This window comes from Diadema antillarum, unplaced genomic scaffold (genome assembly GCF_040938485.1).
Source record: "Diadema antillarum isolate AM-2024a unplaced genomic scaffold, OU_Dant_1.0 seq00001138_RagTag, whole genome shotgun sequence".
Classification (NCBI taxonomy): Eukaryota; Metazoa; Echinodermata; class Echinoidea; order Diadematoida; family Diadematidae; genus Diadema; species Diadema antillarum.
In genome coordinates this window covers 145,729-165,459 of record NW_027271950.1, presented here as the reverse complement: position 1 = coordinate 165,459, position 19,731 = coordinate 145,729, and the positions used below count along the sequence as shown (strand labels likewise).

Below are 19,731 nucleotides of genomic sequence, written 5' to 3'. Positions count from 1 at the left end.
GAGTTTTGTATGCAAGAGTGAATTCATGGAATAGACGAATCCCAGGCTCCCTTCGGGGTTTTGCTTTATGAGAAGTATTTACCATTCAGTACACCTTGTATCATGTTATCAATAGCTGATAGTGCCGGTAGTGGGATTGTTTGTGGTATACAAACAAAGTAAAGTGTTGGAGGTCCCAAACGCAAATGACATATGTATCGTGATGTGTCCAGAAGAAACTGAATCACGTGAATACTCCAGATATTTTGCAAGAACTGCGTCAAGGCAGACAATTAAACAAGTATGAGGGAGATCAACTCATGGGGTCAAACACAACTCCAAGTAGTGGATTCCGAAGTTATCTTGCCAAAAGGCCAAATGTATTATATTCTGATAACATGTGAACTTGGCGCTGTTCTTTTTTTCCTTTGCTTGAAGTCGTGATGATGCGGGGGGTTAAAAAGGAATGAAACAGAAAAGTGGTTAAGAAACGTAAGGATTCCCGATGTGTTGTCATTTACAGTGTGAGTGTGTGTCTTGTTGACGGGAAAGGAAACCTAAACACAAAATATGTGTAGAGATTTTGGCATTCCTGCTGCAAATTTCACACTATAAGTAAGGATATTAATCAAGTGAGAATGCCTGTGAGATATCAATACCTCTTTTTTTATTAAATCAAGTAGTACACGTGTAGCAACTTGTGTAGGCATCTTTTATCCTAATATTTCTTTGATTTTCATGAAGCAGAGTTGTGAATAATCATTAAAATTATCAAAAAGGGGTGTCCTGTACAGGTGTCATTTTTTTTTCAATTTCATGATTTGTTATATTGGCTGTCTCTTCTCTCAGACATGTATGTACAATACATTGTATGTATCTGATTGTCTCCGTTCATCATCACATTGTATTTGGCATTTTATATCACTTTTTTATCCCAATGTGTTCTCTTCCCTTTTCTCTCATCACGGATACAGCTTCTGATCTGTCCTTGGCTTATCATCTCTCTTCGTGTGTAGCACTCTCCACTTTTCTCGTGAAGTGGTGTTGTTGCTCAATTGCTATACCACTTCCCTCCTTTTCTCCAACCAGGGGTCCGTTTCATGAATGTCTTATAAGAGATCTTTTGCACATATAAGACACTTAATGAGAAACTTTTTGCTCATATAAGACACTTATGAGAGACTTCATGAAATGGATTTGAAAGTCTTATACAGCTACATATGAGTGACTTTGGCCATTCTGAGATTTATGTAAAGACTTTAATGTGATGACTTCATGAAACAGATTCCAGGAGTGTATTTTTCCCCTTTTCTCTTCTACCCCTCTCTGCTGTTTTAATTTTTTTTCTTCATCTTTCTCTCTTTGGCAGCACACAATTTACCTTGACCAGCTGGGGTCCGTTTCATGAAGTCGTCACAAAAAAGTCTTTACATCTTAGAATGGTCAAAGTTGCTCATATGTAGTACTAGTACATTATAATGAGAGACTTTCAAAGACTTTATTCAAAGAGAAGTAAAATCTATTTCATGAAGTCTCTCATAAGTGTGCCTTATGAGCGAAGAGTCTCTCATAAGACTTATATGAAACAAACCCCATGAATAAAAAGTACATGGCATGACTTGTTTGGAAGGAAATGTTTAACAGACACATCCACACATGACTGAACGAAAAGATACAAGCACACAACTGCATACAGAAAACACATTACATTTTCTCGTAATGAATTTTCAAAGCAATATATATTATGCTCTCTTAATATGGCTTTACAGTCATATACAGTGTATATCATGCTTACAATGTTGAAATATACATGTATGTAAAACAAGGTAATGCGTAGTGCATGTAATAAAACTTAATGGAAAAGCACAAGGTAAAAGAATATCATCACTGAAAATAACATGGCTCAATAAAAGAATTAAAAAACGAGCTACAATGTAACACATCAAGGCAATTCAAGATGTCGGTTATGTACCCATTGCAGGGAGGTGGGTAGAAATAAAAAGTACAGTCTTTGATTGAAACCCTAGATTTCCACAGCCTTTCCAAATGTACATCAAATTTCATTTTCATAGTGATTAAGACATCACATGTTACATAGTTGACAATAAAACTCATAAGTATGAAATTATTTAAGGCCCATTTTCAATCTCTCACTAACACAGTAAAAGATGTTTTGAAATACAGTGCACTCCCATTATAAACACAGTTATAAGAAAATTTTCATTACAACAAAACCCAAATTCAAGTCCCCAAATTATCATCTACATATCTTTACACACTATACTGTTCGGCTATGACGTAATTTTGATACATGTATAACAAAAGAAACCACTGGTCTGAGGGCTTCGCTATAGTGAGATTACATTGTATTTATCAAAATTCCTCCAATTATACATCACTTACTTAATCCTTGCCTGAGTTTTTAGAATATTGAACTATATACCTCTATTTCCAGATACAATGTAAGTCCCCATCACTTATCCACAAAAGGCAAGCAATATTTGAGAAGTAAAAGTACATGTACTGTAAAAGTGAATATTTTCGTGCGAGAAATTTTTCGCACTCGGCTGGATAAGTTAGATTTCGCATGTTTTTACTTTTGCAGAATCAGGATATTAACTACTGGAACATGTGGCATGCAAAAATATTTGAGTGCTTTTATTTTCACGCTAGCATCTGGTTGCATGAAATGCGCTAAAATTTCCACTTTTACAGTAGTGCAAAATTTATGTAAAGAAATTAATACCAATAATGCCTCTTAACGATCCAATCCAACACTCACAGAAATGCACACACACACACACACACACACACACACATCTTCAACTGCCAACTCTATGGTGCATTCACAGTATCTAGGCGATGGTGTTTATTTCATCTTTCTTCATAAAATGTAAGATATTCAGCTCTATGAGATGCAGCAGGTATAACAAATACGAAAAAATCGTCTTTCATGTATAAGAGTGTTTGGACAGATTTTCTGTGCCACCACATACTGAACTTCCTGTCAGTAGACAAAGCTTTTGAGATACACCCATAAGTTCACTTACATTACGTTCACTTCAGATCAAGACAAATACTCAGACTTATATGGAGTGTCAACTTGGGGAAAGTAATCAAATGGTGAATAGTATCATTACCACTGGTGATCAGAGCAACAATATATGATCTATATTTCTGATAAAATGACCTTTAAAAAAAAATCGATGACTGCCAAGAACAAGCATGTAGTTCATCTCAATTGCACTTAACTGAATCCAAGCTGACAGGAATTCCTGCATTGTACATTGAACATTTACTTCACAGGTTACCTTTAATATCGATTCTCTGAATTACCTTGTGATCTGTTACAGTCACCTTCATTTGCTATGAGCTCCATCTAAAATAAACTGATGAACTATACTGATATGAATGCATTGGCAGTGACTTTTAGAAGAAATATCATAACACTTGACAATGAAAACTCCCTACACAGTTGAAAACAGCAGATATTTTCTCTACATCCCATCCCCCATGCATTCAAGTGTCTTTGGAGAAGACAAAAGAGATACTAGGCAGCATTTATGGTTTCGACACCAACTACTGAATGGCAGAGCTCTTGACATTGCAAAACTTTCACAGTTCAAGAAGCATACAGACACCTTGGGTGGTATTCTGAAATCCTTCCTAGGAAGAAATTTCTTCCTAAGTCAGGATTTTTCTAAGTGGTATTCTGAAAATCTTCCTCAGTTTCTTCCTTAGTGTCTTCCTAACCTTTTTTCCCCCTAAACTTAGGAAGAAACTTCGAAAGATATGCAAATGATGATGAGATATGCAAATTTCTGACTTAGGAAGAAGTTGGTATTCTAGAATGCACTTAGGAAAGAATTTTAGGACGATACTTAGGAAAGCCTCACCCCTGCCCTAAATACTTTGTTAAGATATAGCAAGCTGCAAAACATTGTGATAGGCGCTTGTACCATTCACTGCGCGCAAGATGTACTTTGACGCGCGGAATGGGCATGAGAAAGGGGACATGCTACGCATGTGTATTTAACCCTACGTCATTATAATATGCGATTGTCATTGGTTGGTTCCTTATGATATGGCATTTCTTATTGGCTTAAGAAAGGACTTGGGCGGGGATAAGGATGGCCTAATTTGCATTTAAGAAGTTCCTAGGAAGAAATGTCAGAATACCAATTCTGTCTTTCCAGAGCACTTCCTAACTTTCTGACTTGGGAAGAAACTTACGAACATTTTCCGAATACCACTCCTACTCTCCAGGGAAGCCTTTGTTGACAAGGGCAGGAAGTGAAACTTACCGATAATAGAATATATGTCATAAAATTTCTCCATAAATCACATAAAAATACATCTTTCAAGGGCTACATTATAGGCAAATGGACACTGCAGAACTCCAAACAGGACAGTTCAAAAAGCAAGAGGGCACTGCCACTGGTTAAGAACAACATTTATGCAAGTGTAATGCACAGAAGACAATGGAGACAGTAAGAGTTCTCATCAACATTATCACCATCTGTTCAACAGCTGTTGGGTTCATATACATGTGTACCAGCATGTGCTTCATTCACAGCATTTACTAACCTGTAATTACAGTGGACAAACTGCAGAGTACCACATTTTTCTGACAAATATAGTGATGAAAATGCCTTTACATTGTACTGAGTACTGCTTCATAGATTTATAAAAACACAGTCAACCTCATTTACCTCAAATCAGTCGGGACTGAAGGAAATGGTTACACTTATCAAAATGAACTTTACCTGTTGTGTATGTTGAATTTGCAGTGATTATTCGACATTTCATGATTTGATGTGTGAAATACCAATTGTTTGCATGTTTGTATCATACGTGAATGAAGTAAAATGTGCATAAATGGCATGGAATTGAACCACCCTCCTTTTAATGAACATTCTTATTCATCTGGTGAAAGATTTTACTGCTAGAGTGACGGGATATGCAAGCTGAACTGTACCTGCATGTGCATATGGCATGTCTGTAATATGCTAGTTGTACATTAGCTCACCCATTCATGTCATGTGGACAAAAACGTGAACATTCACTCTTCCAATGCTTTGTGGAACATTGTGCTGCCATTAGCACTGAATGGACAAGAAGTGCTGTGTGCTTACAGTGCACATGTATGTAAACCTTTGTGAGGATATTTTTCTTTTATATGGTGTACATGTATTGTGCTGGAAGCAAGATTGTTTTTACCTCAAAGTATTCAAGATCGACTGTGAGAAGATTTATATCCGAGGATAGCTGAGCAATGTTGAAATTCTGCCTCAAGTACTAGTAATAGGTTGGAAAAAAATGTAACTATAGATGGGACTGGGGATTTCCCAACGAGATAATAGAACTTCAAGTAATAAGGCCCAAACTTTCGACTTGTAACATTTGTTTAAAGAAGAGGAAATAACAAGGAAAGATCAGGAATTTTATTTTGCCTCAAGATCAGTGATATTCGGCTGATCTGACGTCGAGGTATGTGAGGTTGTCTGTATCTGTTCTTGACCATCAGGCATGTCATGTTGCCCTTTAAATTGCTGACTGAAGCACTCGCAAACCATTCTCGTGCCCGCCGCCGCTACGATGCCATCTGCTCCTTCTTAACCTCAGCGATTAGGGAGCTGTAGTGGTCGGGCACGATGGCCTGCAGCGCAATGTCCAAGATGTATGCCGTCAGGCCCCAAACCCGGTGCTCGCCCCCTACAAAGACTGGCAAGATGGCAGTGGGTGCCCCCGAGGGTTTGTGGGGCTCAAAGGTAGTGTAAGCCTGGCTGGCACGACTGCACAGGTGGGACAGTGTCATTACGAAGACTGACGATACCTGGAAAATCATCAAATAATGAAAATCACTATTTATGTAAGTTATTTGAACGGTGCATTAAAAATGCATACTTTTGTCCACTTGATTTGCATGTGCAATATCAGAGCATATTCAATGCAACACCAAATTCCTCATAGGCTACTCTAGGAAAGTGGCTGGGCAATACATGTAATTCATCATTCTCGTCTTATCTGAATATGCTGGCTACATGTGCAAGCTCTTGCTACAAGCTCAAGTCACAACTTAGTGCAGAGTCTACTTCAAATTCCTGAAACTGCTTTTGACAGGTGTCCATGCTTGCTTGCACTGGGTGGCTTTGTTTTACGGGATACCCAGAAAAACTGCACTCCTAAGACCAATGCATACATGTATTACCCACAATTCCATTCATAAAACATTGGCCCGCCCTTGTACAATATTCCCTGATATTCCACTCAATTTCATTCAACATGATGCATGTTCAGAAAGTACTTCCCATTAGAAAATGGAGGAGATCTGTCAACGAATAACTAAAAACCTACACTCTGCACATATTAAATGCAAATAACAGTGATGCACGAAAAATACTGTGGTATCCACAATAACTATCCATTTCTTTAAATGCATCAAAAAGAGATTGGATCCGGCAAGATCCAGTATAGAACATTAAAAGCAAGTTGGAAGATGAGTCATTCCTCACTTACCTCTTCTGGATTAAGCTTCAGCGTTTCGATATCAATCTCTCCGAGATAGCCAATGACCGGAACAACTGTCAAGGTCTACATACAGAACACAACAACAAATGTAAACCAATGACAAACTCAAAATAATCAACAATATACAGTATATTGCCAACTTGTCAAAATCTTGTCACAAATAAACAAGTGCAAATACAAGCAAATGTATTTTGGGGTTCAGCTATGTACATAGCACAGACATCTGGCAAATGTAAGCGGAAGTAGCAACAAAATGATCACTTAAATGCCCTTGCCAGTGCATTAGCTTCAAACATTAATATCATCTTTAACAGCAGAGAAATAAAGACCAGATATGTTCATGCCAAATATAAATCAACTTGCACGGAGAATATCTTGTCAATGATCAGTAATCAATTTGTTGTCTGTTACCCTGCAATGCTCTATAACATCAAACATATAAAAATCGTTGTACATTTTCCAAGGGGACCCTGTTGTAATGAACACTAATACAGCAGGATTTCATTTTTGAAAGGATAAAAAAATTTCTGAAGGTTTTTATTTTTGCAAATTTTACAAATTGACCAATAACAATGAATTAAAAAAAAACAAGGAAAAGTAGAAATTACGCAGTGCGTAATATATGTCCCCGCCGGAAGTAGCATTTTGTAGCAAAATGTACAATGCAGGTCAAAAATCAAGGTCAAAGGTCAAAGAAGTCAACGGTCAAAATTCTGTGTAGAAGTTTTGAAGCCCTCACCTAGTGCCATCACATAAAGCAAACGGAATCGAAATCGGGTTAGAAATGGCGAAGGAGTAGCATTTTGTAGCTAATGTACAATATAGGTCAAAAATCAAGGTCAAAGGTCAAAGAAGTCAACGGTCAAAATTCTGTGTAGAAGTTTTGAAGCCCTCACCTAGTGCCATCACATAAAGCAAACGGAATCGAAATCGGGTTAGAAATGGCGAAGGAGTAGCATTTTGTAGCTAATGTACAATATAGGTCAAAAATCAAGGTCAGAGGTCAAAGAAGTCAACGGTCAAAATTCTGTGTAGAAGTTTTGAAGCCCTCACCTAGTGCCATCACATAAAGCAAACGGAATCGAAATCGGGTTAGAAATGGCGAAGGAGTAGCATTTTGTAGCAAAATGTACAATACAGGTCAAAAAATCAAGGTCAAAGAAGTCAACGGTCAAAATTCTGTGTAGAAGTTTTGAAGCCCTCACCTAGTGCCATCACATAAAGCAGACGGAATCAAAATCGGGTTAGAAATGGCGAAGGAGTAGCATTTTGTAGCAAAATGTACAATACAGGTCAAAAAATCAAGGTCAAAGGTCAAAGAAGTCAACGATCAAAATTCTGTGTAGAAGTTTTGAAGCCCTCAACTAGTGCCATCACATAAAGCAAACGGAATCGAAATTGGGTTAGAAATGGCGAAGGAGTAGCATTTTGTAGCAAAATGTACAATATAGGTCAAAGGTCAAGGTCAAAGGTCACAACTGAAATTCTGTGTAGAAGTTTCAAAGCTCCCATGTAGTGCTCTCATATAAAGCAAACAGAACCAAAATCGGCTAATAAATGACAGAGAAGTAGCGAATTGAACATTTTGATCACACACGGACGCACACACGGACACACGTACGGAGCCCGTTTCATAGTCCCCTGCTCGAACTCGTTCGGCGGGGACAACTAGATATATCGCTACGGCTACTGATTTGCCTCCGCCATAATGCATGGTTCTGGCCTATAGTACAATGTCTTGACAATGTGTGATGACAGTTTCACACAATTGGCAAAATATTAAAATGACAGGTTTGACACAAATGTGCTGAATGTTCACTTTCCTAGAACTAGGTTCAATTGGATGAATGATTAAAATGTCAGAGTGCAGGTATTTGGGGAACTGATGATTTTTACTTGACTTTTGACCCTTTTATAAGTTTATGCATTGAGTATTTTTCGAGGTATTGAGAAAAAGTATGATTTCAGTATCAAATGGGAAAATAGCATTATCTAAACCTGGCCTTTCACCTTTGACCTCACAGTTCCAAAGAGAATCACTGTTAGGTTGAACATGCATGAATATGTAAGTTTCATGATGATACCTCGAGTTACTTTCGAGATATGGAGGAAAAAGTGCAATTTAGCACTTTCACTTGACCTTTGACCTTTTGACCTTTGACCTTTTGGCAAGAAACTTCCCCAAAAATATACATTGGGTAATACATGCCATACATCAAGTTTAAAAAAAAAAAAACCTTCAGGCATATTGCATTTTAAGGAAAGTAGTGATATTTTGAGGAGTTGACCTTGAACTTTGACCCCCTGACCTTTGACCCATGACCCCCAACTTCCCTAGATAATCACTGCCCATCGGTACAAGCATATATACTAAGTTCCATGAAGATACCTTGAACCATTTGCGAGATATGGAGAAAAACATGAAATTTCAATTTTTTTTTCACAAAATAACCTGTGACCTTTGACCTTTGACCCTGTGACCCTAAAATCCACACAAAGTATTATCCCCCAAGGATATATCCTCATACCAAGTTTGATGTAAAACCACCACACGGTTCTTGAGATATTGACAAAAACAAAACGGGACGGACGGACGGACGGACGGACGGACGGACGGACGGACGGACGACCCGAAAACATAATGCCTCCGGCCACTTCGTTGCGGAGGCATAAAAATCAGAAATATTGCCATCCATAACATATGTTCTGTATACAGACACAGAGTGCATCATATCCAAGATGAGAAATTACTATTTCCTTGAAAGGGACAATAACTTACCTTTCATCTCATCCCCATAAAAGAATATCAGTTATTGTGTCAACAGTGTGTATAGCTGAACATCACTTTATTAAATGAACCTCACATGACTTGTTTACACCTGTATGTATGATATTATATTTTTTCTACATTTCATATGCACGCAATTTGACATCCTAAACTGCTTCTAATCTTAAATTCAGGAGGTGTCATTTTAGAAAGGATGTGAACCGAACACGCTCGCATAATAGACAACTGCCAGGGAAAGTACCACCACGTACAATGTATCAAACAGGCAGAGAAACAAAACCTTCGTGGAAAAACAATCTATGACCTCCATTGTGTTAGAGTTCAGCATATCCGACAATCACTTCCCAACGGGAAGTAATACCAAGATCAGAAGTCATTGCAGTTTCCACAGTCCCTTTCAAAGTGACATTCTAGTCTCTGATCTATAGGGAATAGCACGGTGCATGCTTAGTATGCTTTATACAGCAGTAAGTGGGAGTTTTTTCATGTCACTTGAGTTTGCCTACAAACTTGAAATTAACCTTCCATATAAAATGCATTAACTACTGTGATTAGGATGCTCCCAGTGCAAAGTGCAGGTTTCGGAAACTGACACGAACAGCATTGTATGCCCTTTATTCCCACACCCTTCACGAATAGAGCTTGTCATCAGTTTGTAGCAAACCAAATTAACACCCTTTCAAGTAGGGCACATTCATGACAATCTTTAATCTTTTTTTTTTAGTAATAAAATCCCACACAGAAAAAAAAGGAAAAATATCTGAAAGATATTAAAACATTTAACAGCAATGTTTCTAGAAACAACAAAAATTGAATGATGACCGACAGATATTAATGAGGACAAAAAAATGAATGATGAGCAACAGATACTGATGAAGACATGACAATTCTCGGTATCGCCAATGCGCAGAAAACTTCTACGCACACTGAAGAGCTCTGTAACAGATGCCCTGTGGGATTCCTCGGTGCCCTTGTTCGCTTCCAGTTGTCTCATGTGAGTCGCAGTTCCCATATGATTCAATGGAGTTATTTGTCTGCTTTTCCGTTGTTACCCCTTTTTTTTCTTGGCTGTAATTCAGCTTAAAAGAGTTGAAAGTTATTTGCTGTCATTAGAGTCATGGTTCACTACTGCAAGGCTTCAATGTACTGTGCTTTTTTTTTTGGGGGGGGGGGGAAGGGGGTCACTTTCATCAATCCACAATCACTCAGTCTCATATCTCTTCAGATTTGTTACTTCTTGTTTCCCTGCCTCACAGAGAGGACAGGTTCACATCTTTGAGAAAATCATTGTACTCAAGACTTCCTGTTGTGTGGTTGTAAACCTTTAATCCCTGCTGTAGCTAACCACATGCCACCCTATAAAAGCTGGTTCCTAATCTAAATCCCTCACTTAATGCCACTTCCGAATCCTATGCTTGCTCATTCCCTTTGTGGCTTTGTTACATTCACTATCTAGGCACATTACAATCAAGTGTGACACTCCTAACCAGAATGCCCATTGTGCCATTTGCTCCTGCAAATTAGCGCAAATTGATAGCAACCTCCGATCTGTGGGATTTGCACCAGTTTGCTGCGAGTCAGCTCAAGTTCATGGATTGAGGCAGATATGGATGTGTGCATTGTGCGATCCTGCTTCAGAGTGTGCCCGACCAAAGCTGAAAGTCATCACATTTGTGAACATGTCAAAAATTTGGCGACTGCAACCAACACCACCCCTGTGGGTGCGAGTAACAGTGATCAAGAAGGCATTTCCTGAAGCGTTCTATCTGGCAAATTTGTCAGACAAAATTTGCTCTCAGCCAATCAGATACAAGGATTTCAGTAGCTTATAACAGATTGCCAGACAAAATTTGCTCTCAGCCAATCAGATGCAAGGATTTCGGTGGCTTATAACAGCTTGTCAGACAAAAATCCAGACAAAAATGTTCATGCCATGCCCCCTGGTGCTACCACTTGGTGCCCACTAGGCAACTTATCTACAGATAAGAGGGAATCCCTCCCACTCTTGCAAGATCTCTGTAGATTGCTCTGTAGATTGAATATCCTGCTTGTTTTGTGTGTGAAATGGGACACACTATACCACATGACTCACCGACACCCAAACCATTGTCACTTTCTAATGCCAGTCTGATTTCACACAAACTTTTGTAGATCTGGGTACACTGTTATGCAATCTTTTATCTCCTTGCTTCTCACTACCCCTCCTCCCCCCCCCCCCCCCCCCATCTCTCTCTCAACACTGACTGTTCAGGAACTACAGTTATATCATAGAGCTACAGGTGTACAACAGCTCCATGGTTATACGAACGAAGATATAGCACCTATTGTTGTCTAACCTCTATGTGAACTACCTTTTAGATGCAATATTAGTGTAGTACAGCTCAGTGCCGGTGTCGCCAACCATGAAAAAAAAAATGATGTGTCCTGTTGTGTCCTGTTGATTGATTCTTCCTCACTGACTTGCCCACATAAAAGTGACTTGAACTTTACCATCAGTGACCTGCGTCTGTACACAATGTCAGTGGCATTTTGAGATAAGTGGTCATGAATTGTGTACTGGCCTGCATTTTCTGGTTTTGTTTGTTTTGCTGGAGAGTTAAATCTCTGTTGTTTTGTTAACAAAGAAACCAAGGTCAGAGAGCAATAATCTAGGCATGAATTTTTGTGGTGCATCAGCACCATTCGAGAGAGCGAAGTAGAGGTCAAACCAAGGTGTGTTCCCCCTCGCATGATATTAAGGAGGTTTAGCATTTTTAAGCCGTAAATCTAATATGCAATTTGGTGGTTACTACATATAGTTTTGGATCATCCTGATAAAATGAAAAAAATACTGCATCAAAATTTTAAATTTTTGGTGGTTGTAAATCAATGTTTGTTGTGTTTTGCTTTGTTTTTTTTTTTTTTTTTTTTTTTTTTTTTGTTTTTTTTTTTTTTTTTTGTGAGACGTGAGAAAAAGCTTGCCAGGAGTGTTAGCTTGAGAAAGACCAATGAGGTATGAGTCTCATGCCTTATGCATGAGACATGATAAGTCTGTGTATACCACCAGAAAAACCATTGTACCTACACTGTACATGCCATATTGCTGCATAGTGTTATGACAGCCATCCCATGGCATTGCACCTAACACCTCTCGTAAGTTGCCAAGAGAACCCAATAACCTATCATAATATGAGTTTATAGTACAGTGGCCCCCACTTAGTCCGGAAGGATCAGGAGACAGGCCAAAGCAGCTCCTGATTATCAGGTGAGCACTGTACTAAGATATTTCACAAAATTGTACATACAGGTACAGTATCTTCATAACAAAGTTATTTCCGTCAACAACAAAGAAAGCTTTCCTGGGGGTAGCCCCCCAATGTAACTCCATTAGCATGCAAACCAGATCCCCGGTGATGAAAGGCATTACTAGGAAAAGATTAAATTAAAAGCTCTACACAAGGTGTTGATTTAAAACAGTCATAAACTGGCTTACTGATATGAAGAGACCAGTAGTATAGACATTAAATGTAGGCAACTTACATGTATCATCAACTAATGTGGCTTAGCAATAGTCATGATGTCACAAAATAAGAATTGCTATTTGAGAATGGTAACTGAATAACATGATTTTCAGTGAAATGGTGAGTCAGGACTCTGGAGTTTACTAGTACTACAGGTGGTATGCATTATTCATGACGATCAAGTCATAATGTGTTTACATCTTGGGAACACATGCATGATATGATTGAGATCATGCAGAGCCAACATAGTAGTGAGTAGTGTATAGATGCATCACAGGCCATCAGACAGAAATATTGTGGCAATCAAAAACAGATGCCTTCACCTTCACCCCCAACACACAAGACATGAAGTACATCACCTCTCGGCTCACGGGAGAGAGATGCCCCCACACCTCCACGGTGTTGGGGTCAACGCCCAGCTCCTCCTGCATCTCTCGCAGAGCTGTAAAGCAGACATCGCCATCGCTGGGGTCCATCTTGCCTCCTGGGAAGCTGGAGGAAGAAAAAAAAACACCCCCAAACAATTACGGTAGTTATAATTCAACAAGACTTAAAGGACAAGTCCACCTTCATGTACTTGTGGATTGAGTAAATGCAGCAATATTTGTAAAATCCTCAGTGAAAGTTTGGGGAAAATCGGACAATCCGTTCAGAAGCTATGAAAATCGGACAATCCGTTCAGAAGCTATGAAGCCAAGTATCTGCACAGTCAGTGCTGGATGAGAAGACTACTTAAGTGTGTGATGTCACATGCGTACAACGTCATAAGGAAAATATACAGAGAATTTAACAAAATGTTACTTTTTCAAAAAAGTGCACATTTCCTCGACTCATCACTGACGTATATTAAGGGTAATATTATTCCCCTTGCCTTCTGAAAGAGGAAGTCAAGTGTTCTTTTATTATGTGAGAAAAGTGAAAATATCTTGAATTTTCCTTATACTTTCTTTGTATAGTTGTACACATGTGACATCACAAGCCATAGTAGTCTTCTCATCCAGCAGTGACTAAGCAGAAACTTCCAAAATTCATAACTTTTGAACAGTTTGTCCAATTTTCCTCAAACTCTTGCTGATGTGTTCTATTAATATTGCTGCATTCACTCATTCCACATGTCTATGAAGGTGAACTTGTCCTTTAAACTCGGGGGGAAAAAAACGCTGACTGGTAGGTGAAGCTAGTGGTAAAGGAAAAGATAGGAGTGACGACTGCAAAATGGCTGCCAAACCAGAACAGGAAAAGATGAAATATACTCCCCCCCAAAAAAAAAAAGAAAAAAAAGAACAAACAAAGCAAAGCACCCAAAAAAAAAAGATAGAAAAAAAGTCCATGGAATCTAGAGAATGGGATGTGTTTCGTTTTGACTAAAGGAAAATGAAAAAAAACAAAAACAGAAAGAACAGATTAAGAAACTTAAGAAAATTAAGAAAGGCAACAGTATCCGACCTGTAGCTTTAGTTAAGAATAAAAATCTTTCACTTCAAATAGAGCTCCTATAAGTAATATACTATAACACACAAAATAACTTTTTCTTTTGGGGTACAATGTAAATATTCCTTTGCCATACCTGATGAATCAGGCAAGGTTTCATCATCTTTGAGTAAACCTGTATGCCCAATCGAATGGACAAATGGTGATGCCACAAATTGGGGGAAAGAAAACCACAAAGCCAAACACAAAGATACACTATTCTGATTTACATCATTAGCATCCTGAAGACACCACGAACAAATCAACTGCTACCTACCTTACTTCTCCCGAATGCTCTCGTAGCGTCCTCGTCCGCAGCGTGAAGAGAATGCCGGGTTCGCGGTTGATGCTGCACAGTGGCACGAGCACGGCCCCCCTCTGCCTGACATCCTTGGTGTAAAACCTGCGCAGTGTCCTCTTTGACGAGAGGTGCGTCATGACGCGCTCGCGATTCTCGGCAGAGAAGGCGTCGAGGAGCATCGGACTTTTAGACCCGGACATTCCCGTCGCCATGCCGTGCAGGGTGGTGGCCTCCCTCTTGTGACTGTCCGATCCGGCAGTATTCGGTACGAGGTGGGGACCGCTTCCAGACGAGACTAGGTTGTCGTTTGCCATCAGACTGTGTTGCCTGTGCAATGTGCGGCGACTCGCCCTCTCTCCTATATGCCTTGATTCATGAGCTGAAGTCTGTAATCTACAACTATCGTAAATGCTACACTCAGCAATGGCACGAGTACTGTCGTGATAGATTGGACGGACACAGGAGTCATTCAGTGAGTTTTTCAATGCTATATGGCTTGGCAAATTAGAATACCTTTGATAGTGATGGCAAGAATTTGCTGCAGGGCTAGGAGCACTCATTTGTGCCAATATAGTGAGCTGTCTTTCATTATTCTGTTCAACTTTAGGCAAAGTCCCAGGGCGACAGTAAAGTTGGCTTGACGTTCGACAGGCAAGATGATGGATGCGATGTCGTCCATGTCCTCTGCTGATACTCCTCAAACAGAAGTTTAGGTGACAAGGAAGCGACCACATACTTTGTTCTGAAACTTTAAGCAGAAATAAAACACACCCTAGATACATATGGCAAAGATTATAAACTTGATTGCAGGGTAATGCAAATGGATTTATACAACTGCATAAAAGTATGTATTCAGTGATCTGCAACTGGTTCAAACTCCAAACTTATGCAAACATTTTATATGCAAACTGTACTGCTGCAAAAACAAATCAGTTTTTATTCATGTTTCAAGACTTCTTCATGGTAGGGTATTTCAGATAGACAAGTAAAGCAAGCAAGATGCCCTTAATTCAACCAAACTGCTAATTGCTATCCATAATTTAACTGCAAGCTACAAGTAAAACCTATACCTTTGCGTGCGGTCGAATTTTGGCATTGGAGGTCAAACCTTGGTGTGGGTTTTTTAGATGGATGTAAAAATCATCTAGAACTACAAGTTTAAACTGATGCACAAATAAAATGTTTACTATTAGATCTATAGCCAAGTTTACAGCATGCAATGCAAGACAATAAATGATGCATTGTTCCGCTTGGCCCTTACTTATTATACAGACATAACCCTGGGGCGCTCCTTGTACACAGTTATACTGTGGGAGCGCCTCAACTCGACAAAATGCTGTCACTGAATGATGGAACAGAAACCAAAATTTTCGCCCCTCTATGACTATGAGTAGAGTAACAGTGGCAGTATGCGGCCGTGCGCCCGTTCACGGCAGGTACAACATACTTGGTAATATACCGCTAAACACAGCGGCACAATCTGTACATGCACACTACACGTATTGTATACTAGCACACTACCAATCAACAAAAATCAACCGGTAAAATAGGCACAATCTCCAACAAAAGTGAAATTTTCTCACCTAAATGACAACATATTGCATCCAAATCTTTATTTTCTGTACTTCTTAACACAACAGTTAAGAAACAAGGGTGCAAGAAACTGGATTTTTTGTTGTTTTCCCGATGTTCATGGATTTTGAAATATATCCTCACATACATTAGAACTTTCGCGAGCCGATGTTGGCCACCATTTTTTTTCGGAAAGAGGAAGTTACCATCGAAAAAATGAAAAAAAAAAACACGAGAAAGACATCAACAACACCGCCAGAATTGCCATTCCTGTTTGCAGCCGGTGTATGTGCGCCCGCTATTTTCACGTGCTTTCGCAATGGGAATTGGCGCTTATGCAATGTTCGCGAGGCGTCCTGCTGAAGATCACGGAGCACACACGTATTGTATAGGAATTGTACATCGTGCCGCAAGCAGAGCTACTACGGTGCATATCAGCGATAATTGTGCCGGGTTTTGACCTGGCAAATCATGAAAACTGCGTTTGTCATTGGTCAATTTTTTGTGATAACAATAGCGTTTATAAATAATCTTGTCTATGATATATGAAATGGTTGAAAATAATTTGCCTGATTTGTTTACAGTGTGGAAAAACCCTTAAACTGCCGCAAACGGGGCATTTTACTCTATAACTTAAAGTTACGTATTTCACCAGCAAAAAGATTAAACTACTTTTGTACTATGAATTTACATACGTTTCCTATCTATTTCTTACCTGTCGTTTACTTGCTAATTTCCAGACTGATCCTATAGTCTTGGAATTAGTGTTTTTTTAAACATAAGCCTGACCAGACTCCGACTTTTGTACCATTGTGTGCAGCGACAGGGCCGTGCAAATTAATTTTAGATTTATAGAAATTAGAGCACATTTAGTTAAATTTACGAGAAAATATCTAATCTAGGGTCCTACAACACTACAGTCAGTACAGTATCAGTAGTAATTTTACAGTAGACTCTACAGCTACAGTGCAGAGACAAAAGTCATCTAATCTAAATTCACTTCGGTCATGAAAATCCCCATTCAACAAATCATGTTAAAACGAGTTCAGAATCAAATCTACTCGCACCACCAGTTGGCAGTCCAACAAGAAGTTAAGAACAGCATTTCTGAAATTTACTTACTAACTTTACTAACAAAAAATGCTACGTGTGGGACTGAACCTCATTATTGATCTCTGCCGCCACAAGGGAAGCCTTGTGTAATTTAATTTGTGCACTTTTTGACGCGAAGAAAGCATGAAATAACAACTGGTTTATATGGCCACATCAGAAATACGGACAATACTCACATTACAACTGACTGAACCCCGAAAAAAGAATGGTACCGCTGCAGCTAGCACCTTACTTCGTAATCTCAGCCTCTTCAAAGGCTACAGTCTTTATACGTCCAATCTGCCGGCCGTCGTCACGATCACGTCACCAGCTGTGCAGCATGCACAGGGTAGCGTAGTCTAGCTTCTGGACTCTTTTTACTCGTAGCAGTGATCGTGTACACGTCAAGCCGTATGAGGGCGTGACACCCGAGGATTGCGATACGCCGAGAACTGCGATACCCGAGTTGGGCGCGCAGTCTCTCGAATATCGCAATCAGAAAGTTTGCGCCCTCTCTTGGCACCAAGGAAAAGGGGACGGAGCCCAGACTAAGGGTAGCGCAGCAAGCTCGCTCATTATGATGGTACAGGTACCACTCCGATAGGATGGCGTCGTGTACAGTCATGTGAACTATCTATGGCGTGAAATCGTGTGTGTCATCCTATGTCATTGCGTAATAATTGGTAAGTGTGGAGCACGGAGTGCCATGATTGGATCAGCTGCTCGAAAAGAAAGAAAGAAAGAAAGAAAGAAAGAAAGAAAGAAAGAAAGAAAGAAAGAAAGAAAAAAGAAAGAAAGAAAGAAAGAAAGACAGAAAGAAAGAAAGAAAGAAAGAAAGACAGACAGAAAGAAAGACAGAAGGAAAGAATGAAAAGAAAGAAAGAAAGAAGGAAAGAATGAATTAAAGAAAGAAAGAATGAATGAATGAATGAATGAATTAAAGAAAGAAAGAAAGAATAAATGAATGAATGAATGAATTAAAGAAAGAAAGAAAGAAAGAAAGAAAGAAAGAAAGAAAGAATCTTTGCCTGTCGAGGGCAGTGAGTTTTGAGATCGGAATTATTCTTACTATTCTAGTATTATGTAACCTCTGTGGATATGACGATAAACTCCAGCTTTCTCAGGCTGCACCACATGGGCCTAATGATAATAATGAAAGGGTTAAAGTCAAACAAAACAGTGAAAGTTTGTGGAACGAGAATCCCAAAGTCACTAATAATGGTAATATTAAAATCAGTTTTTGTAGAATGCGTAATACCACAGGATAGCCTCTGTAAGTGTACACATGGAAACAAATTAATCATTCAAACATTTCTATGTACACATACATAGTTGTACTATCAATGATAACAGTAACGATGCCAATAGTAACAGTGGCGGGTGGGGGGGGGGGGGGGGCGCACCGGGCGTAGAAAATAAAAGAAATAAAAAGGAAAAAAAATGAAAAGAGCATGTGAGCCCCCCCCCCCCCCCCTTAATTTTCTTTTGTGGAAACAATTGCCCTGAAAACCCAGAAGTGGCACGAGAAACGTTAAAAAATGCACGGGAGCCTTTTTTTTTTCTTTTGCTTGTCAGCTGAAGAAACCTGGAAGTGGCGCCAGAAATATTTTTGAGCTCCCATTACGGAATTCCTGGATCCGCCCCTGAGTAATATAGACATTTGTAATGCCCACAAGCAATATTGCTCAGTGAGCAATAACTACAATCTCTCTATCTCTCTCCCTCTCTCTCTCTCTCTCTCTCTCTCTTACAAGCGCGCCGGAACACTTCTGGGGCCCGTTGCATAAAACTTACCATTGAATTTCAATGGTAACTACCGTCAAAATTAGGCGTCACAGCCAATCAGCATCAAGGATTATAAAATTTACCGCTAATTTGAAGACTTACCGCTAAAAAGGAGCGGTAAGTCCAGCGGTAAGGGTTTTATGCAACAGGGCCCTGTTTTTTTTTTCTTTTTTGTTTGTTTGTTTGTTTGTTTGTTTGTTTTGTTTTGTTTTGTTTTGTTTTTTTTAGTTTTTTTTTTTTTTTGGGGGGGGGGGATCAAAATCTCGACGGGGGCATATTATGTGACGGTGTGAGATCCTTGACGAATGAGCGAAGTGACCGAGCGGGGGGAGGGGGAGGGGGTATCCCCCTTCCCACTGTATAGGGGACTTTTTGTAAAAGAGTATAAAAGTGGCGTTTATAGAGCATTTAAAAACTTATTTCTAGGGATTTAAACACAGTTTAAAAAAAATCACTGCGAGGGACTATGATTATAACTTACGGGGCACATGTGACGATGTGAGATCCTCGGCGAGGGAGGGTGTGGGAGGTGGTATTCCCCCTCCCACGGTAGGGACTTTTTGTGAAAACAGAAAAGTCGCGTTTACAGGGCAGTTAAAAGTAAATTTCTAGGGAATTAAACATAGTAAAAAAAAAAATCACATTTATATGACGGTGTGAGATCCTCGGTGAGGGAGCAAAACGACCGAGGGGGGGGGGGGGTGTGCATGGGA

At 39.4% G+C, this 19,731-nt stretch overlaps 1 protein-coding gene across 1 annotated transcript; it reads right to left on the bottom strand.

The window, feature by feature from the left end:
* Positions 1 to 4,891: 4,891 nt before the first annotated feature.
* Positions 4,892 to 15,118, bottom strand: LOC139744124 (mitochondrial coenzyme A diphosphatase NUDT8-like). Its single transcript, XM_071654580.1, has 4 exons — positions 14,546 to 15,118; positions 13,122 to 13,290; positions 6,499 to 6,573; positions 4,892 to 5,815 (listed from the first exon to the last, which is right to left on the bottom strand). Exons 1-4 carry the CDS (start codon positions 14,881 to 14,883, stop codon positions 5,573 to 5,575), a joined length of 825 nt encoding a protein of 274 aa, XP_071510681.1. The 5' UTR covers positions 14,884 to 15,118; the 3' UTR covers positions 4,892 to 5,572.
* Between the last annotated feature and the right edge of the window lie 4,613 nt (positions 15,119 to 19,731).

What these genes read in the sequence shown, in the direction of transcription:
- LOC139744124 (XM_071654580.1), bottom strand. Translation starts at nt 14,883, where the DNA reads ATGGCAAACGACAACCTAGTCTCGTCTGGAAGCGGTCCCCACCTCGTA. An exon ending in CTTGTGTGTTGGGGGTGAAG is followed by an intron (nt 6,574 to 13,121) that starts GTGAAGGCATCT and finishes TTCTGTATGTAG; the next exon opens with ACCTTGACAGTTGTTCCGGT. An exon ending in TGAAGCTTAATCCAGAAGAG is followed by an intron (nt 5,816 to 6,498) that starts GTAAGTGAGGAA and finishes ATGATTTTCCAG; the next exon opens with GTATCGTCAGTCTTCGTAAT.